The sequence below is a fragment of the Suricata suricatta genome, chromosome 9, assembly GCF_006229205.1.
Source record: "Suricata suricatta isolate VVHF042 chromosome 9, meerkat_22Aug2017_6uvM2_HiC, whole genome shotgun sequence".
Taxonomy (NCBI): Eukaryota; Metazoa; Chordata; class Mammalia; order Carnivora; family Herpestidae; genus Suricata; species Suricata suricatta.
Window position 1 is genome coordinate 81,469,868 of NC_043708.1, and position 19,129 is coordinate 81,488,996.

The window sequence follows — 19,129 nt, forward strand, 5'->3', positions numbered from 1 at the left end:
AAAAAAAAAAAAAAAGGACTACTTTAGGTCTAAGGTGACACCAGAATTAAAACATTCATACTTAAAATACAAAGTCACATAATGAGTAAGTGTAAGCCATAGTGAAGAAGCTGTTTTTGCCTTAAGATCAAGGGAGCACTAATCCCATTTGGGTTTATTTACATTTGACCAAATGGAAAGGTCTTCGACTGCTAAACGACTGTTGAATTACTTTACTGCTGAATTACTTTACTGTGTGGCTTGTGGAGAGACAGAACTACATACTCCTGTAAGAGCTGTTTGCCTAATTGCCAAAATGTGAATCAATCCTGAAAGATTCTCCCACAACCGGTACAAACATACGTTGAACCAGAAAGCCTAATGAAACAAGTAGTTACTGAATTTTTGCATTGTCTATATTTAGTCCTATGCTAGGTACTCAAAGCAAATAGTGACAAAAGATGCTTCTAAGAGTTAGGATTAGCCATTACCACATCAGGTAGCTGAAATTGTGTGCCACCCACCTCCTGCAGTCAGGAAGACTAGTCTGTGGGCTGGTCTTGGGAAAGACAGGAAATGGGCCCTGATGAATGCATGAATGGGTTAGATTTAGATATTTAGAAATTTGAGTGGCTTCCAAGAGCTTTCTCCCCCAGCCTGCTACACAGTCATTCCTCTGCCCAGGGAGTTGAGCCATCAGTTTATCTGGTTAATATCCATCACCAGAGTTGATTTTTAAAGCGGTAATTTTAACATGATGCAAAAAATTTAGATGACTAGGAACAGATATCTGAGGGTGAGGTGAAGACGTGGAATTTGTCTAACTTTTATTGGCTTCTTGTTCCATTAAGAGTTTGGGGAAGTATCAATCTGAAACACTTTCAAGTTAAGGACAAGTAGTAAGTAAGGCATTTCACTACTTGCTTTGTCAGTAAGAAAATGTAGCCTCACTGAGGAAAACAGACTTTATATTCAATATGAAAGGTTTACATTGGAATTAATGATTATATTTAAACATATTTTCCAGAAGTCTAAATTGATTATAATTCATGTATGACTGGTTTAGCCAGTATTTGAAATTTAATCTCTTGTGTCTGGCAAACGAATTCTAGCTAAGAATTACCTGTTAGCCTCAGTTTCATCATCTTCAAATGAGAATAAATAGTATCTACTTTCTAGGATTCTTCTGAGGATTAAATGAGATAAATTATGTAAACTACTTAATGTGGTAGTATTAAACTATGTCTAGAGCTATGTAAGTTGGGAGGTGACAGCACTTTATATGTTTCCTATTTTCAGGGGACATAGGACTAGGAATCGAGTACAGATGTCATTTTCCCAACTCTATAGAAATAAAACTTTTAAAGGAATAGAAATCTTGATAATGCAGTTTAAAAAACACCCTTTAAAACATTTATGGGACCCCTTGGAGGCTCAGTCAGTTGAACATGAGACTTCAGCTGAGGTCATTAACTCAAGGTTTGTGAGTTTGAGCCCTGCACAGGGTGTCTACTCTCAGTGTGCAGCCCACTTCGGATCCTCTGCCATCCTCTCTCTGCCTCTCCCACACTCATACTCTCTCTCGCTTTCAAAAATAAACAAACAATAAGAAGAAAATTTAGGGGTGCCTGGGTGGCTCAGTCAGTTAAGCGTCCAACTCTTGGTTTTGGCTCAGGTCATGATCTCATAGTTCCCGAATTCAAGAACCATGCGCCTGACAGCTCAGAGCCTGTTTGGGATCTCTCTCTCTCCCTCTCTCTCTACCCCTCCCCCATTCACTCTTTCTGTCACAAACAAATAAACAACAAAAAAGTACTGACTTAAAAAAATTTTTTGTGTTGAGGGGGTTCCTGGCTGTCTCAGTCTGTAGAGCATCTGGGTCTTGATCTTGAGGTCATGAGTTTGAGTCGCACATTGGGTACAGAGATCACTTAAATAAATAAAGCCTTTATAAAATAAATAAAAATTAAAGAATAAAGCACTTTATGTTGGCATAAAACATTTGCTGTAGTTTCTTTGTTCTGTTACCTTCGTTCACAGTTCTGCATTTTCATAAAACTCAGTCGAATAAAATTTGTCATGGGGGAAAGTTGCAAGCGTTTTGGGAGTTTCTGTAATCTCCACAATTCATTCTTTTAACTGTAGCAATAAACTGGCTGTGGATTACTCAAAATCATCTTTTAAAAATAACCACTTTGGAGCGCCTGGGTGGTTCAGTTGGTTAAGCAGCTGACTTCCGCTCAGGTCACGATCTCATGGTTCATGGGTTTGAGCCCCGCATCAGGCACTGTGCTGACAGCTCAGGGCCTGGAGCCTGCTTCGGATTCTGTGTCTCCCTCTCTGTCTGACCCTCCCTCACTCATGCTCCATTTCTCTCTGTCTCAATAATAAATAAAACATTAAAAAATAAAAAAAAATAGCCACTTAATCTGTGAGAAACAGTTCAAACCAATAGAATAGTACGCATGTTAATTAATTAATTTTAGGGAGAAAACATGCATTTGTGCTGAAGCAAGGGAGAGGGGCAGAAGGAGAGAAAGAGGACCTTAAACAGATTCCATGCTCAATGTGGAGCCAGACATGGGGCTCGATCCCACAATCCTGGGATCATGTCCTGAACTGAAGTAAAGAGTTGGACGCTTAACCAACTGAGCCACTCAGGCACCCAACTGTCATTTTAGTCTCTAGTTCTTGTCATGTGGTTTGGGGAGGGTGTGGAACAGGTTTAGGAAATAAGGCTTACAGGCTTGTAAAGTTTTGTTTGTTTGAAAAAGTATATGATAGGTTTTTTCTTAGTTTCAACAAAGAACACAAGCCTGGCACAGGCAATTGCTTGAGAAAAATTTCCTGGGCTAGAATGTAAATGGAAATTCAACTTCTTGCTATTGCTATCTCTGGATACAAGACCCCTTCATGGCTATTACCTACCAAGCCTTGTTGCCTGAAGGTGCTTTTGGTTCCTACTGAAATGGAAATACACATATAACTAACACCTTTAGCTTGTTTGGGGTTCAGTGACTTGTAAAGCTCTGTACTTGCTGCCCCCCTCCCAACTTAAAGTAGTATAATCAACATCCATATATCTTCCACATCAATTCAACAGTAACATTATATAAATATAAGAAATAGATAGATATATGTATATATGTGTGTGTATATATGTATATACACATATACGTATTTATGGTTCTGTTTTTTTTGTCAACTATTTGAAAGGTAGATATTAGAACTCACCCCTAAAAGTTTCTGCATGCATCTTCTAAGGATAGGGATTTTTTTTTAATATATAACCTTAGTACTATATCATACCTAAGAAAATTGGCAGTAATTTTGTATTATCTACCATTTAGTCCATATTCAAATTTCCCCAATTATAAGAAAGTAGGGTTTTTTTTGTTTTGTTTTGTAATGTCTTTTAAGGCTCTTTTAGTCCATAGGTTCCATAAGAGAATAGGCCAGCTCTTGAAGTCCTCTGGTCAGGGGAAACAGGAAGTGTTGGAGTGTGGAGTGTTCAGAAGGAATGGTTGGAGTTCAGACTTAAACTTCTAATCTTTTATCTGGGGCTACCTTTAGTTGCACTAGAATGTTTACCTAGGTTATCAGTCTGTTCTTTTGCATTACAATTAGTATAAAGGCAAGGGAGAAATAACTATTTATCCCGTTTTCATTTTATTCTTCCCTCTGTCTCTCCTGGGTAGTGCTTGGCCCTTCTCTGAAATGCCTTCCTACTTTAAGCGTAAGGCAGTGATGATAGAGAGGTTTGTAGTCAGGAAGATTGGCAGGGTCTTTCATGTAATCTTTCAACAATATAAAATAATGCCCATTAGTGGAGAAAAATATGGCTTCATTCAAGGCATGACCATGTACACCTTTTCTGAGAGGTCAACTCCATAGACTTCCTTTGGGTTACCAAAAATTGGTGCAGGTTTGGGGCACCCGACCTGTTAGCCTAGTGTCTTCTGTTGATAATAGTTTCCTGGAAACTTGTCATGCCTTCCGTTGTGGCAGTTCCAATACTTTTCTACTCCTTGAAGTTGCTCTGAGCTCTACACTTTGGAGATGCTTTATGTTCTGTGTCATGATGGATTCAGCACCTAAATTAAAGCTTGCTATCTTCCCACCTCCTCCCCTTCTTCCTCCTCTTCCTGTTGTTCTACTTGTTAATAAACGTTAGTTCTAAAGTTTAGGAAACAGATTGAGATCTGACTATATTGAGTTGTGTTAAAAGTTGACATTTGGTTGTTCATTTCTCCACTGATTTCTGTATAGCTCCATTCCTTCAGGAATAGAACAGTTGTATGGTTGATGAAAACTAGTGAAGCTTTCTGTATTTTTAAGGAAACCAGCCATAAGCTGATCTTTTTTTCTGAAATATGGGATGCAATACCATACCAGTATTTACTAAGGGAGTTTTCAAAGTCATAGTTATTTTTTAATGTTTAGTTATTTTATTTTTTTTTTTAATGTTTTTATTTATTTTTGACACAGAGAGAGACAGAGCATGAGAGGGGAAGGGGCAGAGAGAGAAGGAGACACAGAACAGGAAGCAGCTCCAGGCTCTGAGCTAGCTGTCAGCACAGAGCCTGACGCGGGGCTCGAACCCACGAACGTGAGATCTGACCTGAGCCGAAGTCAGAGGCTTAACCGACTGAGCCACCCGGGCGTCCCTGTTTAGTTATTTTTGAGAGAGAGAGAGAGAGTGCCAGCAGGAAAGGGGCAGAGAGAGGGAGAGAGACAGAGACCGACAGACAGACACAGAATCCAAAGCAGGCTCTAGGATCTGAACTGTCAACAGAGAGCCCTACTTGGGGCTTGAACCCATAAACCATGAGATCATGACCTGGGCTGAAGTCAGATGCTTAACTGAGGTAGCCACCCACCTGCCCCTCAAATTCCTATTTTAAAAGATTTCAATGCCCATTTCTTTGAGATGTCTGATAGCTCATTTGTTTGGAGAAGGGGTTAGACTAGATGACAACATTCCTGCCAGTTTTAAAATTGTGTTATTAGGGGTGCCCGGGTGGCTCAGTTGGTTAAGCATCTGCCTTTGGCTCAGGTCATGATCTCACGGTTTGTGGCTTCAGGCCTCACATCAAGCTCTGTGCCACCAGCCCAGAGCCTGGAGCCTGCTTTGGATTCTGTGTCTCCCTCTCTCTCTGCCCCTCCCCCTCTCATGCTGTCTTTGTCTCTCAAAAATAAACAAACATTAAAAAAATTTTTTAAATAAATAAAACTGTATTAATAGCTATACATACTTATATATACATACATGGAATTTCTAGAAGGATTTACCAAAAACTGGTAATAGTGTTTGCTTCTGGCAAGGGAGACTGGGGAACTCGGTTGTTAGAACGGAGACTTTTCATTGTGTGCTCTTTGCATTTTTATGATCATGTGCGAGGATTCTTTTTTCAAATGAAAAACGGGTACCTGGCTGGCCCAGTCTGAATAGCATGTGACTTTTGATCTTGGGGTTGTGAGTTTGAGACACATGTTGGGTATAGAGATTACTCAAAAATAAAATGTTTTTAAAAAAAGTGTATAAAAAGAAATAAAATTGAATATTCTCCTTGTTAAAGGAATCTGAAATATATAGTACTCTAAGTACTAAAAACTGATCCAGTGGACTAAATATTCCACAATTCTTAAAAAGGACTCCAAAGCAATAAAAAATTATGACTTAATAAATGAAAAGCTATTACAAGTGGCTGATGATAGGTGGTATATAAAGAAATGAAAACAGTGGTGTCGCGATAGTGAACAAGTTTTGTTCTTTCAAAAAAATCCTTGAGGAAAGTTAGTTTTTCCTCAGCAGATTTATTTTTGTTAAACTTAAAGGGAACTTGAGTTCTAGAGCAGCCTCTGAGGTCCGTGGCCAGAGCCCAGGTAAGCAGGTCAAGTTCATGATGTGAAGATGATGATGATACTGGCCAATCCAGAGTGCTTACCCTGTGCCGGACACTTTGCCAAGCACTTGCCTCTCCGGGATGCCTGGAGCCCCTTTTGCTCACCCCTCATGGGTAGACGGTGGTGCCACAAATGGAATCAGTGTGTCAGCCTGACCCTCAGCAGAGAGAATGGCTGGCAGTGGGTCCGTTGCCGCTTCCCCAGTGCCTGGACCTCTGCTGGCTCTGTGCTGTCTTCGATTGATTCTGTCTCTTTCTGGGCTCTCTTTGGAGAGCTCGTACTCAAGAGCCCAGCTTGGGGTGAAACCTGATGCCGAAGAATTCAAGCTGCCCCTGGTGTGTCCTCTCATCCTAGCTCTAGGCCTCTCACTTCCTGCTTCTCCCGCTGTGCCCCGGTTTACTTTGTCCCATTGTTCCTAAAACTGCAAGTAGACTTTGTTGAGCTGGGGGAGGAGGACCACTATCAGAACGTCTCCAGTCACCCCTTTAAACCCCTGAAAGCACAGCCTAGGACAAAGTCCACACTTACCACACCCTTTTGGGCTCTTGTCTTTTCTCCTTTGATAACTCTCCTTTTTTTCCCTGCTACCTCCCATCAGCCAGGAAACTAAACTGTTTCCCAGAAATTCCCATTTGTGTTTTCAAATTCTTGTTGTGAACCTGCAGTTATTACGTCATTTTAATTGCCAGCTCATGCTTGAGTTACAAAACGAGGAGCAATATAGCTTCCTTGTAGATATCATCTGATGACAACCTGACCTTTTTACAGATTGCCTAATTTGCTTTCTCAAAGCCCATTCCTTTACTGGAAACTCAGTGGAGTTTTTGCAATCACAGAAAAGAGGCTGACCTGACCCTGTGGTCTTTTACCTAAATGTTAGTCCTGAGGGAAAAGAAAGCCGCTAATGCTTTGTGCTGGAACAAACCAGATTTTTAAAATGGATCCTGCCCCAGGGTGCCCAGCAGGCACAGTCAGTGGAGCAGCAACTCTTGATCTTGGGGTTATGAGTTCAAGCCTCACGTTGGGTGCTGAGATTATTTAAAAATAAAATCTAAAAAACTAAAAAAAAAAAAAAACCAACAATCTGCCCAAGGCTTTAATTCAGTACAAATTACCGATTAATACATATGTGTTTTTAATAAACCATGTGTTTTCATAGTCTCTGAGTCAGGTTGAAAGATGAAAGTTTCACAATTTCTTTTTTTGTTGTTGTTGTTCTTTTTGTTTTATCTTAGAATCCCAAGCAGGCTCCAGGCTCTCAGCGCAGAGCCCAACACAAGGCTTGGTCTCACCACCATGAGATCATGATTTGAGCAGAAATCAACCAAGCCACCCAGGCACCCCACAGTTTCCTTTTAAACTAAATTTGGCTTTGTTTTGTTAAATCTTAACCGCCTGACATTTAATATATAGTCCAATTGAAGTCCGGACTTAATTCCTGAGAGTCCATTTTGCTCTTGATTTATGTACTTTCTAACTCCTTTCTTATGTTAACTTTTAAAATTTCTGTTTTGATGCTAGAAATGAGTTACAGTTGAGACATCTCCCCATTTTACTCTCTTTAAAGTATATGGTTGGTGCACTAGAACCAGAAAGGCAATTGGCTTCTGAAAGTCCACACTCAAGTTGAATTTGAGTGGAGGGTGACTTCTCCAATTAAGACTCATTTTGTCTTCTTTAGTTTCCCACAGTCAGATCACCCGCCTCTACAGCCGATTCACCAGCCTGGACAAAGGAGAGAACGGGACTCTCAGGTAGGCAGTTCCGTCTTTACTTGCTCTTTATTTTCGGGGCGATGTCTAAACAGGGCAAAGGTAATAGGCATCCAGAGTGCAGACTGGAGGGACCAGTTCTTCACTGTCTTTGAGCACTATTGATTCACGAGGGAGTTACATAAACAGAACAATGGCTTACATTTATCACTAGATGCTTGCTGTTTTATGTTTTACTCTTAACTCGCCTTGGTTTGGGCTACCCACCCTAGTTCTGCTCCTAGGAACCACCTAGATGGTCTAGATTGTTTTGTCCTTTCTTCTCAATTCCCAATCCAATTTAACAATCCTAGGGTATATCACTTTATATATATTAATGTTAGATAAGATCTTCAATGTTTTAGTCTAGGCAGTGGTTCTCAGGGCTCCTGGGTGTCTCACTGTGTTAGGCATCTGACTTTTGCTCAGGTCATGATCTCACAGTTCATGAGTTCAAGCCCTGCGTTGGGCTCTGTGCTGACAGCTCAGAGCCTGGAGCTTGCTTTGAATTCTGTGTCCTGCTCGCTCTCGCGCTCGCTCTCTCTCTCTCTCTCTCTCTCTCTCTCTCTCTCTCCCCCTCCCCCTCTGCCCCTTCCCCGCTTATGCTCTGTCTCTGTCTCTCGTTCTCTCTGTCTAAAATGGATAAACATTAAAAAAAATTGTTTTAGAGCGTTGGTTCTCAGCTGAGGGGTCTTTTGCCACTGGGTGACAAAACATCTTGAGACCTTTTTTTTTTTTTTTAATTTTTAAAATTTTTGTTTATTTTTGAGAGACAGAGAGAGACAGAGTGTTGGCAGGGGAAGAACAGAGAGAGGAAGACACAGAATCTGAAGCAGGATCCAGGCTCCGACCTGTCAGCACAGAGCCCAATGTGGGGCTCAAAGTCACAAACCATGAGATCATGACCTGAGCCAAAGCCGGATGCTTAACCAGCTGAGCCACCCAGATGCCCCACTGGAGACATTTCTGATTGTCATGACTACAGCATGCTGTTGATGTCTGGTTTAATAGAGGCCAGGAATGGCTGTTAAATGGCCTACAACAGACAGGACAGGCCCTCCCATGACAAAAAATTATCTTCCTAAATATCAAACATGCCCAAGTTGAGAAATTCCTGTCTAGAGTCAAGTATATGATTTCAGAGTAATGTGGTGTTGTCCCACTTCATATTTGTAATCGTCTTATCATGGTCCAGTGAAATATCTCGTTACCATTACCTCCCAACCTAACTCTCAGTAGCAAGTGTGGCTTTGACTAACCAAAAGCTAGTAGCTTTTCTAGTGGCTGACAGGAAGCAAATAGTAGTTTGAGACTTCTTTAGAAGACTCCTAACACAATTGTAAGTTGCAGTATAAAGGGGGAAGAAATATAATTGCTTAAACCTTTGTACATAATCCTTGGGGCGAATAGCTAGAGAATTCTGGCAAATCCACAGAGCCATGTTTGTGCAGGGCAAAATCACTAGAAGCTGGGATTTACTCAAACCATGCTTTATAGTCATTAAAGTCAACAACTGTAAAATACCTACCATGTGCAATGACCACACTGGGTGCTTTTCCTTCTTTTTTTATTTTTTTATTGAGGCAAATACACATAATATAAAATTTACCATTTTAAATTGTACAATTCAGTGGTATTAGGTGGATTCATAATGTTATATGACCATTACTACTATCTAGTTCCAGAACATTTTCATCACCTCAAATGGAAATCTTACGCCCATTTAGCAGTCACTTTCTTTCTTTTTTTCTTTTTTCTTTTTAATGTTTATTTTTGAGAGAGACTGAGAGAGGAAGACAGAGCACGAGCAGGGGAGGGGCAGTGAGGGAGGGAGACACAGAACCCGAAGGAGGCTCCAGGCTCTGAGCTGTCAGCACAGATCCTGACAGGGAGCTTGAACCCTTGAACCATGAGATCGTGACATAAGCCAAATTCAATTGCTTAACCAAGTGAGCCACCCAGGTACCCCTAACCAGTCACTTTCTATTACACGGGCAACCACTAATCTACTGTTTTTCTTTCTCTAGACATTTCATATAAATGGACTCATACAGTATGTGGCTTTCTGTGACTGGCTTCTTGCATTTAACATGGTGTTTTCAAGGTTAAATAATAGAGCATGTATTGGTACTTCATTCTTTTTATGGCTGAGCAATATTCCATTATATGCACATATCACATTTTGTTTATCCATTGATAAGTTGATGGACATTTGGGTTTTTTCACACCATTTGACTATTATGAATAGTGCTGTGAATATATTATGTGAACATATATTTTAATTCTCATTGAGTTTGCACCTAGGAGTAATATTGTGGGTCATGTGGTAATTTTGTGCTTAATTTATTGATGAACACCGGGTCATATGGTAATTTTGTGCTTAATTAATTCATTTATTTATTTTTTATGTTTTTTATTTATTTTTGAGAGACAGAGAGAGACAGTGCGAGCAGGGGAGGGTCAAAGAGAGAGGGAGATATAGAATCCGAAGCAGGCTCCGGGCTCCGGATGCTTAACCGACTGAGCCACCCAGGTGCCCCTGTGCTTAATTTGTTGAAGAACACCAAATTGTTTTCCACAGAGGCTACATTGTTTTACATTTCCACCTGCAGTGTATTATTGAGTGTTCAAACTTCTCCACATCCTTATCGAAACTTACAATCTGTCTTTTGAGTCTAAATATCCTGGTGGGTGCAAATGGTATATCCTTGTGGTTTTGATTTGCATTTCCCTGCTGGCTATTGATAGTGAGCTTTTTTTTTCATGGTTGATGTTATTTAATTAATTCATTCATTAAAATTCAAGTTAGTTAACATACAACGTATTGGTTTCAGGAACAGAAGCCAGTGATTCGTCCCTCACATATAACACACAGTGCTTATTCTGTCAAGTACCCTCTGTAATGCCCATCACCCATTTTGCCCATCCCCCCCCTCCCTATTTATGTATCTCCTTTGGACAAATGCTTTTTCAAGTCCTTCGCCTTATTATCTAATTTCTTTTTTGGTCCATGTACTTTTGGAATCCTATCTAAGATACCGTTGCTAAATCCAAGGTCATCAAGATTTACCTCTGTGTTTTTTTCTAGGAGTTGTATACTTTTGCTCTTCTATTTAAGTCTTTGATTCATTTTGAGGTGTGTGTGTGTGTGTGTGTGTGTGTGTGTGTGTGTGAAGTAAGAGTCAAACATTAGTTTTTTGCATGTGGATGTCTATTTATCCTAGCACCACTGGTTGAAGAGACTATGTAAATTTGTACTTGAAAAAGTTCAGTGGGGACTGCGTTGCTCACTCAGTTGGGCATCCAACTCCTGGTTTTGGTTTGGGTCATGGTCTCATGATTCATGGTTTTGAGCCCTGCATCAGGCTCTCTACGCCAATAGCTTGGAGCCTGTTAGGGATTCATTCTCATTCTCTCTCTCTCTCTCTTCCTCCCTCCCCCACACTCTCAAAAATAAATAAATAAATAAACTTTAAATATATATACATATTTTTAAAAAACAGGAAATTAGACTAGAAAACCTTTTTTTCTTTCAGTTTTAATACTTGAATAATTTGCTTGAGTTTGGAATTACATCTTCAACATAAATTCAGATTTAACCACTACGTAAAGTTCTAGAATTCACATTCATTTTGAGTCCTTTTCTTTGTGGAAACTAAGTGGTCTGTAAATGTTGGTGTGTGTTTTGATCATTTTCATTATTTGCTGGAAAACAGTGGACAGGCTTTTATAAAAGGAGCTGTGTCTTCTTAGGGTGAGAACTTTGCAGGTGTCAGCTAGTGTTACCTACTCATTAAAATCTTGGTAAGATTTGCTCAATTGCTAAAATGCCATTTCGTACTCTATGGAAAGCCAGTAAACTGATTTACTCATTTAATAGTTATTAACTATCTGTGTTGTGCTGGGAACTGTTCTCACTGCTGGTTTCAATACATTATTGGTTGAGGAAAAGGTGGTAGAAAGTGATGAGATATTTTTTTATTTTTTAGTAACTTGGATCTAAATGATTTTTTGTACTCAGCTTTACAAAGCCCTAGGTTGTAAATTTGTGCTTTGATCTCCAGTTAGTATGAATTAAAATACAGGATTAGCCCAAGCTACCTGAGTGTAAGAGGACATTACCCTATTGTACTACACAGTAAATCAGTAGCATGTTATATGTAAATCATTTTGTTGGACTCACCTACTCCCAGGGGTTTTGCCCTGGCTATGCTACCTGACACAGCGGTCTCTGCCTCTGGCCATCCCTTAGATTGTCTCCCCTCTTCCCAGCCCATCTTCTCTTCTACTCCCTGCCGTCTAGAGAATATCTGCTGGACTCTAAAATCTTCTATAGTACAGTGTGATTTAGTTCTTTCTAGCCTTTACTGCCAAATCCAGCTCAATCCAGAACCCATCAGGGTACTCAGCCATTTAAATAGAAGTGACCAATCTTTTGTTCCCTGGAATAGGATCTACCTTTTTTTTTTTTTTTAAATCGAGACACTGAATACATTTTATTGAGCCCTTTAGTTTACAACATGAGGTAAAAGGAAAGTTCTCCTTAACCAGTATTTTATACAGACAGCTGTAGTAAAATATTTCAAACTTTAAGGAATTATAATGGATTACATACATTAAAAAGTGAGGGCCGGGGTAAACAATATCTGCCTACTTGAATTTTCCAGTTGAGTCTTCCGTTACAATAGTAACCAGCCCTAATTAGTTACGTAAGTTTCTTCAAGGCCATGTTTTATTGTTGCTGATGTCTGTATCAGAATCATTGCTATTTCAGTCAATATCCACTAATTCCACTTCAAAAATGAGTTTTGCCTTTGGTGGAACTTTGGCATCAGGCTGTCCTTTCTTTCCATAAGCCCATTCTGGTTCAATTTCTAGTCTAGCCTTTTCTCCTTTACTCATGGTCAAGAGTGCCTCATCCCATCCTCTGATAACTTTGCCTATTCCAACCTTAAAACTTAAAGGCTTGGCATTTTTCTTCTTCTTTGAACTTGTTTGAATATTAGTATCAAAAACAGTCCCGTCCTGTAGTGTTCCTGTATACCAGCAGTGAACAACATCTCCCTTTTTGGGAAAGTTGGTTTTATCTCCTTTCTTAAGAATAGATTTTACATATTTTGGTGGACCTTCATCCAGAGTCTCTTCAGACTTGGTTTCTTTGGGTTTATCTTCATTAAGCTTCACGTTTTTCACCTGCTCAGACACTTTACGTACACTTTCAGTACCCTTGAAACGCTTACTTTCAAAAAGATGGTTATAGGCTGTAACCAAATGGTCCTTGTTAGCTGTCTTGGCCACATTTTTAATGTTTCCTAATAACTTATGTTCTGCAAGAAACGAATCTGAACCGTGGTCCTGTAGAAACTTGATAATGTCCTTCTTAGGTAGCTGCTCGCTGCGCAGCTGCTCTACGGTCCAGTCCCGCCGTGGAACGGCCGCCGCCATCTTCCCCCGCTGCCTCTGCTTTAGGATCTACCTTCTTAAGAAGGCTTTTAGCAAAACTATTTTCCTTTCTACATTTTCTTTACGTTCCTCTTCCATGATGCTCCATGTCTGGGACCTGAAGCCAAATTCAACAGAGAAGCTGTACCATGTACCATCCACAGCATTTGTATTCTTTTGTAGTGTCGGTCCCAGCAGAAACATAAAGCAGATACTTTGGAAGGCTTTGATTAGGAATGGAGCTTCTGCAAAGTGCTTTCGGAGATTTGTCCCAAAGTATGTTTTATAGAATACCAGTTCCTTGGTCTACCAATAGGTGTTGTATAAAAAGTAGAAAAAACTTATTGACGAAATTGTGCAAAGCTTGAGGTGCTTGTGTGATTCAGTTAGTCCAACTTCGAAGTGTCTGACTTCAGCTCAGGTCATGATCTCATGGTTTGTGGGTTCAAGCCCCACATTGGGCTCGGTGCTGATAGCTCAGGGCCTAGAGCTTGCTTCAGATTCTGTGTCTCCCTTTCTTTCTACTCTCCCCATTCCTGCTCCCTCGTGCTCTCTCTCTCTCAAAACTAAATAAACATTCAAAAGAATTAATAAATATGGGGTGCCCGGGTGGCTCACTTCTTTTAGCATTTGACTTCAGCTTAGGTCATGATCTTGCAGTTTGCGAGTTCGAGCCCTCCTTGGGGCTCTGTGCTGACACCTCAGAGCCAAGAGCTTGCTTTGGTTCTGTGTCTCCCTCTCTCTCTGCCCCTCCCCTGCTCACACTCTGACTCTCTCTCAGTTAATGAATAAATGTAAAAAAAATTTTTTTAAATAAATAAATAAACTGTGCAAAGCTTGGGAAACAAGGTTTACCAGGCTTCTCTTTTATGGGTTTTCCTGGCATTTTTAATATGCTCAAGTGAATCGGGTCTCTTCAAGAAGTGAATATTGTAAACTGTATTTACCAAATTGATTTTTAGAATTTTTCTGTAGTCTTTCTTTTTAAATGTATCATCTTTCAGATGGGTATTTCATGGACTATAAAAATATTCCATAACCTCACAAATATTATTTTCCTCAGAGGCTGTTATTTTGGGTCAAATGTTGCTACCACTGCTGTTGAAATTGTCCTGTAAGAGGTCTTGAAGTGGTCCTTTTTAGGTTGAGTCAAGATGAGAGCCTGGTCAGCACCTGAATACAAAGATGATTTCTCTTGTTTAAATATTTTCTGTATTGAGGTCTCCTGGGTGGCTCAGTCGGTTGAACATCTGACTTTGACCCAGGTCATGATCTCACAGTTTCTGGGTTCAAGCCCCACGTCGGGCTCTGTGCTGACCGCTAGCTCAGAGCCTGGAGCCTGCTTCAGATTCTGTTTCTCTTTCTCTTTCTGCCCCTCCCCTGTTCAAGCTCTGTCTCTCTCTGTCTCTCAAAAATAAATAAAATGTAAAAAAGACTATTAAAAAATAATAAAAGTATTTTCTGTATTGATCTAATCTATGGTATTAGAAGTCAGAATAGTGATTACCCTTTGTGGAGGGGAGCAGGTGGAAACCAAAGGATAATGAAAGAGGTGTTTGGGTACAGATCATAATCTGTTTTGTGATTTGGGGTGCTGGTTATAATCTTCACTTGGTAAAAATTCATCATGCCAAATACTTGTGATTTGTGCTCTTTTCTGTAGGTATGTTATACTTTGGCTAAAGTTTACTTGAAAAATAGCCTGTTTTATGCAATTTTAATATTGACTCTTTGTCATATAATACTTTTTCTCGAATAATCCCATGATGAAAAATATTCCTGGATATTAAATCATGCAGCTAAGGTTGTCTACGGGGATAGTACAAACTACCTAAACTCTGTAAGGAAGTTATTACTGGGAATTGCTTGTTGGCTGTGTTGTTACATATCACTTAAAAAAAAAAAAAAAAGAATATCTGTAGATTTTAGGAGATTGTGTCCTGAATGGTAGCCATTTATCTGCTTAAACACAGAGTGCCTTTTGAGGTTCATTTTCTTATTTGACTTTATCCAGAGGACAGATGATTTCAGTGTCTGAGACAAGCACTCGCTTTGTCCACACTGGCATTGGTTATTTCAGTGGGTCTGACAGATGACAACTGTGATGCTCGTCTCATTCTCACTCTTTTAGCGGATAACCTTCGTTTTCCTTACTGAAACCTTCAAATATCTCCTTTTTGATGTTCTGAAACTTGAACAAAGGGTTATTTTTCATTATTCACAGCTCAGTGTTAGCCGAACCTTTTCAATCTCAAAATACATCCATTAGCTGGAAAGTTTTCTTCTTTTATTTCCTTTATTATTTCTTCCCCTCTCTTTTCTTTTTTGATCTTTACTGGACCACCAAGACTCAACTTTTCTCATATTTCCTGGCTTTTTCACTTTTGCTTTGCTTTCTGAAAGAAATCCTTGAATTTATTTTTCAGTCTTTTTCATGAACTTTCTTATTAGTCCGCAAGATTATTTTTAACTTCCAAGGACCTCTGTTTTCTCTGACCTCTGTTCTATCATGGTAGCTTATTTTTGCTTTATAGATGCAAAAACTTACCAAATGTCTGCTGGGTTACTTATTAGAATCTTTTAGAACTTTCTTGTGTTCCCTGAATTATTGTTATCTGTATTCGTCTTGATCCTACTCTTTTGTGCAATTAATTTCCCCAAAATATTGGGTGAGCTTTGGTTGTCCATACATATTTATGAAGAAGCCTGCATGGATTACTGTAGAAAATCTGCATGGGTTTGTTTGTGGTTGTTCTCACCACAGGTCTTTCCCTGGATGGAAGGGCAGACTTCAAGCCCTCTGTTCTCTGAGCAGGGCCAGTTGGCAGACCTCACTTTAGAGGATGTGGTCAAGGAGCAAGGGGACAGATTCGTGACACCCCCCCTCCTTCCTCACATGAAAGGACTGTGTTCCTTGGAAGCCAACCTCTCATATTTGATTGCAGCACTGCCCACATAGTTCTTTTTGTTTCTTTCCATAACAGATCTCCATTTCTGTCCTGGGGACAAATGATTTTATATTCTTAGGATTGGCATTGGTAGCATTGGGCAGCTGGCCTGTTCTTTAAAAGTCCCTGTAATTAATTACTTTTAATGTGGCTTCCCTTACCAGGCAGCCCTGAGTGTGGTGCCTTGCTGAGATTCTGCAGGGCAGAATGGCTCCCAGCTGTGCTGCAGCATTTTCCTACGCCCTCCTCTCACTTGTCACTACATCTGCACTTATATTTTGACTTCTAGAATTTGTCACAGTCCTGTGGTTACTAGCATACTCCTCCTACCCTGATTATTTATGTCACAGACATATTCCAACGACAATGTGGATGTTTCTGCTGACATTTCAGGGGGTTTTAGAGAATGAGAGAAAGTAAATGTGTGTGTGCCCACCATATTCGACCAAAAGTCACATGCAGCCTTGCAGATTAGCGGGTCTGGCCATGGAATACTGGAACAACTAGCAACTGGCACTTATTGACACTTTCTTTACATGAAAGTAATTCTATTATGGGAAGCCTGAGTGTTGCACTCGATTGAGTGTCTGACTATTGGGCTCAGCTCAGGTCATGATCTTACAGTTTGTGACTTTGAGCCCCACATCTGGCTCTGAGCTGATGGTGCAGGGCCCATTTGCAATTCTGTCTCTCCCTGTCACTGCCCTTCCCCAGTTCGTGCACATTCTCTCTCAAAATAGATAAATATAAAAAAATAAAATAAATAAAACATTAAAAAAAAGAAAATAATTCTGTTATCAAGATGACAACAACAAAATTATATTACCAATTTAATTTAAAATTTTAATTAAATAGGGGTACCTGGCAGCTCAGTTCAAAGAGCATGCAACTCTTGATCTTGGGATTGTGAGTATAGAGATTACTAAAAAAATAGGCTGAAATATTAATTACATGCTTTAAATAATGGGAATTATTTCTATGTTAAATAATTTGTTTATTTCTATATCACTTAAATACGGAACACTTTGAATTTTCTTAATATGCTCCCACAAGTGTGTCCTAGTAACAGATTTTAATGACCTCATTATGGGGCACCTGGTGGCTCAGTCGGTTAAGTGTCTGGCTTCGGCTCAGGTCATGATCTCACAGTTTGTGGGTTCGGGCCCGCGTCAGGCTCTGTGCTGACAGCTAGCTCAGAGCCTGGAGCCTGCTTCCAATTCTGTGTCTCCCTCTCTCTCTGACCCTCCCCTAATGCACTATCTCTGTCTGTCTCTCAAAAATAAATAAAAAAACATTAAAAAAAAATAATGACCTCATTATGTATAAGTCATCTAAGCATTGACCCAGGGTCCTGAAATATAAACACTTTACTAATTTTCTTGGGGCACCTGGGTGCCTCAGATGGTTGAGTGTCTGACTTCAACTCAGGTCATGATCTCATGGTTTTTGAGTTCAAGCCCTGCATCAGGCTCACTGCTGTCAATGCAGAGCCCACTTCAGATCATCTGTCCCCACTTCTCTCTGTGTCCCTCTCCTGCTCACACTCTCTCTCAAAAATAAACATTAATATATATATATATAAATATAAATAAATAAATATATGTATATATATCTGGGGCTCCTGGGTGGCTTATTCTATTAAGTGTCCAGCTTCAGTTCACCTGAATGACCTTGCAGTTCTGTGGGTTCAAGCCCCACATCAGGCTCTGTGCTGTCAGCTCAGAGCCTGGAGCCTGCTTCAGATTCTGTGTCTCTCTGTCTGCCCCTCTTCTGCTCGCTCTCTCTCAAAAATAAATTAACATTAAAAATGTTTTAAAATATATATCTTTTCTTAAAATGTCTTTGAGGAAGATTTTCCTAGGTATGAGATAGACTATAATATCGGTATCCTTTTTTATGAGTACACACAGATTTTGAACAAAATCTTACATGTGAGATGTGTGCTGCTTAGAAGATATATTCTTCTCTATTAAGTTTGTGTTAGTGGAGAAATTTAAGAAGTTTTTAGAGAAATTGCCTTTATCTCCATTCTACTATAGAACAGCTAATAAAAATAAACTGTGTATTGTTGAATGGTTACAATGATTGTTTTCTATTCTTTCATTTTAATTTTGATACTATCAACAGTATTCCTCTGGGTCTTATAGAACTGCACTGCATATATAACCTAAATTCCAAGAGTAGAATTAAAAAATAAAAGTGTCAAAGGACCGGTTTAAGTCTTATTGACATTGGAAGTCCAAGACTAGATCCTCTTTGAGACTGAAGTTCAGGCTAGGTTGTGTACTCTCCACCTGATACTAGACCTGGTATTTAAACTGTGCCTTTTCTCAGCTAAAATTACTTTAGCTTGTTAGACATTAAACTGAGGTATGTGGCTATGCAATTCAAATGAGTCTTAATCTTCATTTAAAAGGGAGTAGTTATTGTTTCTTAACCTGTGTCAAAGAAGAGGAACCACTTTTGGTAATAATGTGGACTTTGTATTAGGGAACAAATTATGTAATAAGAGCTTAGTACATTTGTTGAATTAAATAAACAAGACCTCAGAAATTTCCTTTATCTTTTATCATCTTAAGCAACCTAGTTATCTTGTGAACTCATGGTTCTGGTTCATTCATTGATATAAAAAATTATTACCCTAAGGAATCAAGGAAAATTAGAAGCCAGGGGTCCCTAGGTGACTCAGTTGGTTAAGTGTCCTACCCTTGATCTTGGCTCAAGTCATGATCTCTTGGTTCATGGGATTGAGCCCCACTTCAGGCTCTGTGCTGACAGCGTGGAGCCTGCTTAGGATTCTCTACCTCTTCTCTGGGACCCGCATGTGCTCGCTCTCTCTCTCTCTTTCTCAAAATAAGTAAACTTTAAAAAAAGTGGGGGGGGTTAGAATCCAGAGTTATTGTTCCAGAGCTTTGTGCTCAGTTCCTTGGGTCACTTTCTACCTGTGTCACCGCCAGATGTGCTGGAGATGAGCTTCTTGAATTAATTCAGCACCATTTAAATTTAAGCCACTCTAAGAGGAACAAGAGTATTGAAGAGTCCTGGATAAAATAGTGACATTTCAATAGCACTTAGTACAAAGCAGTAGAGGGTAAGATCTCT

General features: G+C 39.6%; 1 protein-coding gene and 1 pseudogene across 1 annotated transcript in view; one reads left to right on the forward strand and one right to left on the reverse strand.

The window, feature by feature from the left end:
* Nucleotides 1-7,545: 7,545 nt before the first annotated feature.
* CHP1 (calcineurin like EF-hand protein 1) overlaps nt 7,546-19,129 on the forward strand; it is a gene marked incomplete at its 5' end in the record, with an annotated part of 40,812 nt that continues 29,228 nt past the window's right edge. Inside the window, one exon of the mRNA XM_029952229.1 lies at nt 7,546-7,640. Coding sequence (XP_029808089.1) covers nt 7,546-7,640 — 95 coding nt within the window. The remainder of the gene's footprint in view (nt 7,641-19,129) is intronic.
* Nucleotides 12,334-13,082, reverse strand: LOC115300789 (annotated as a pseudogene).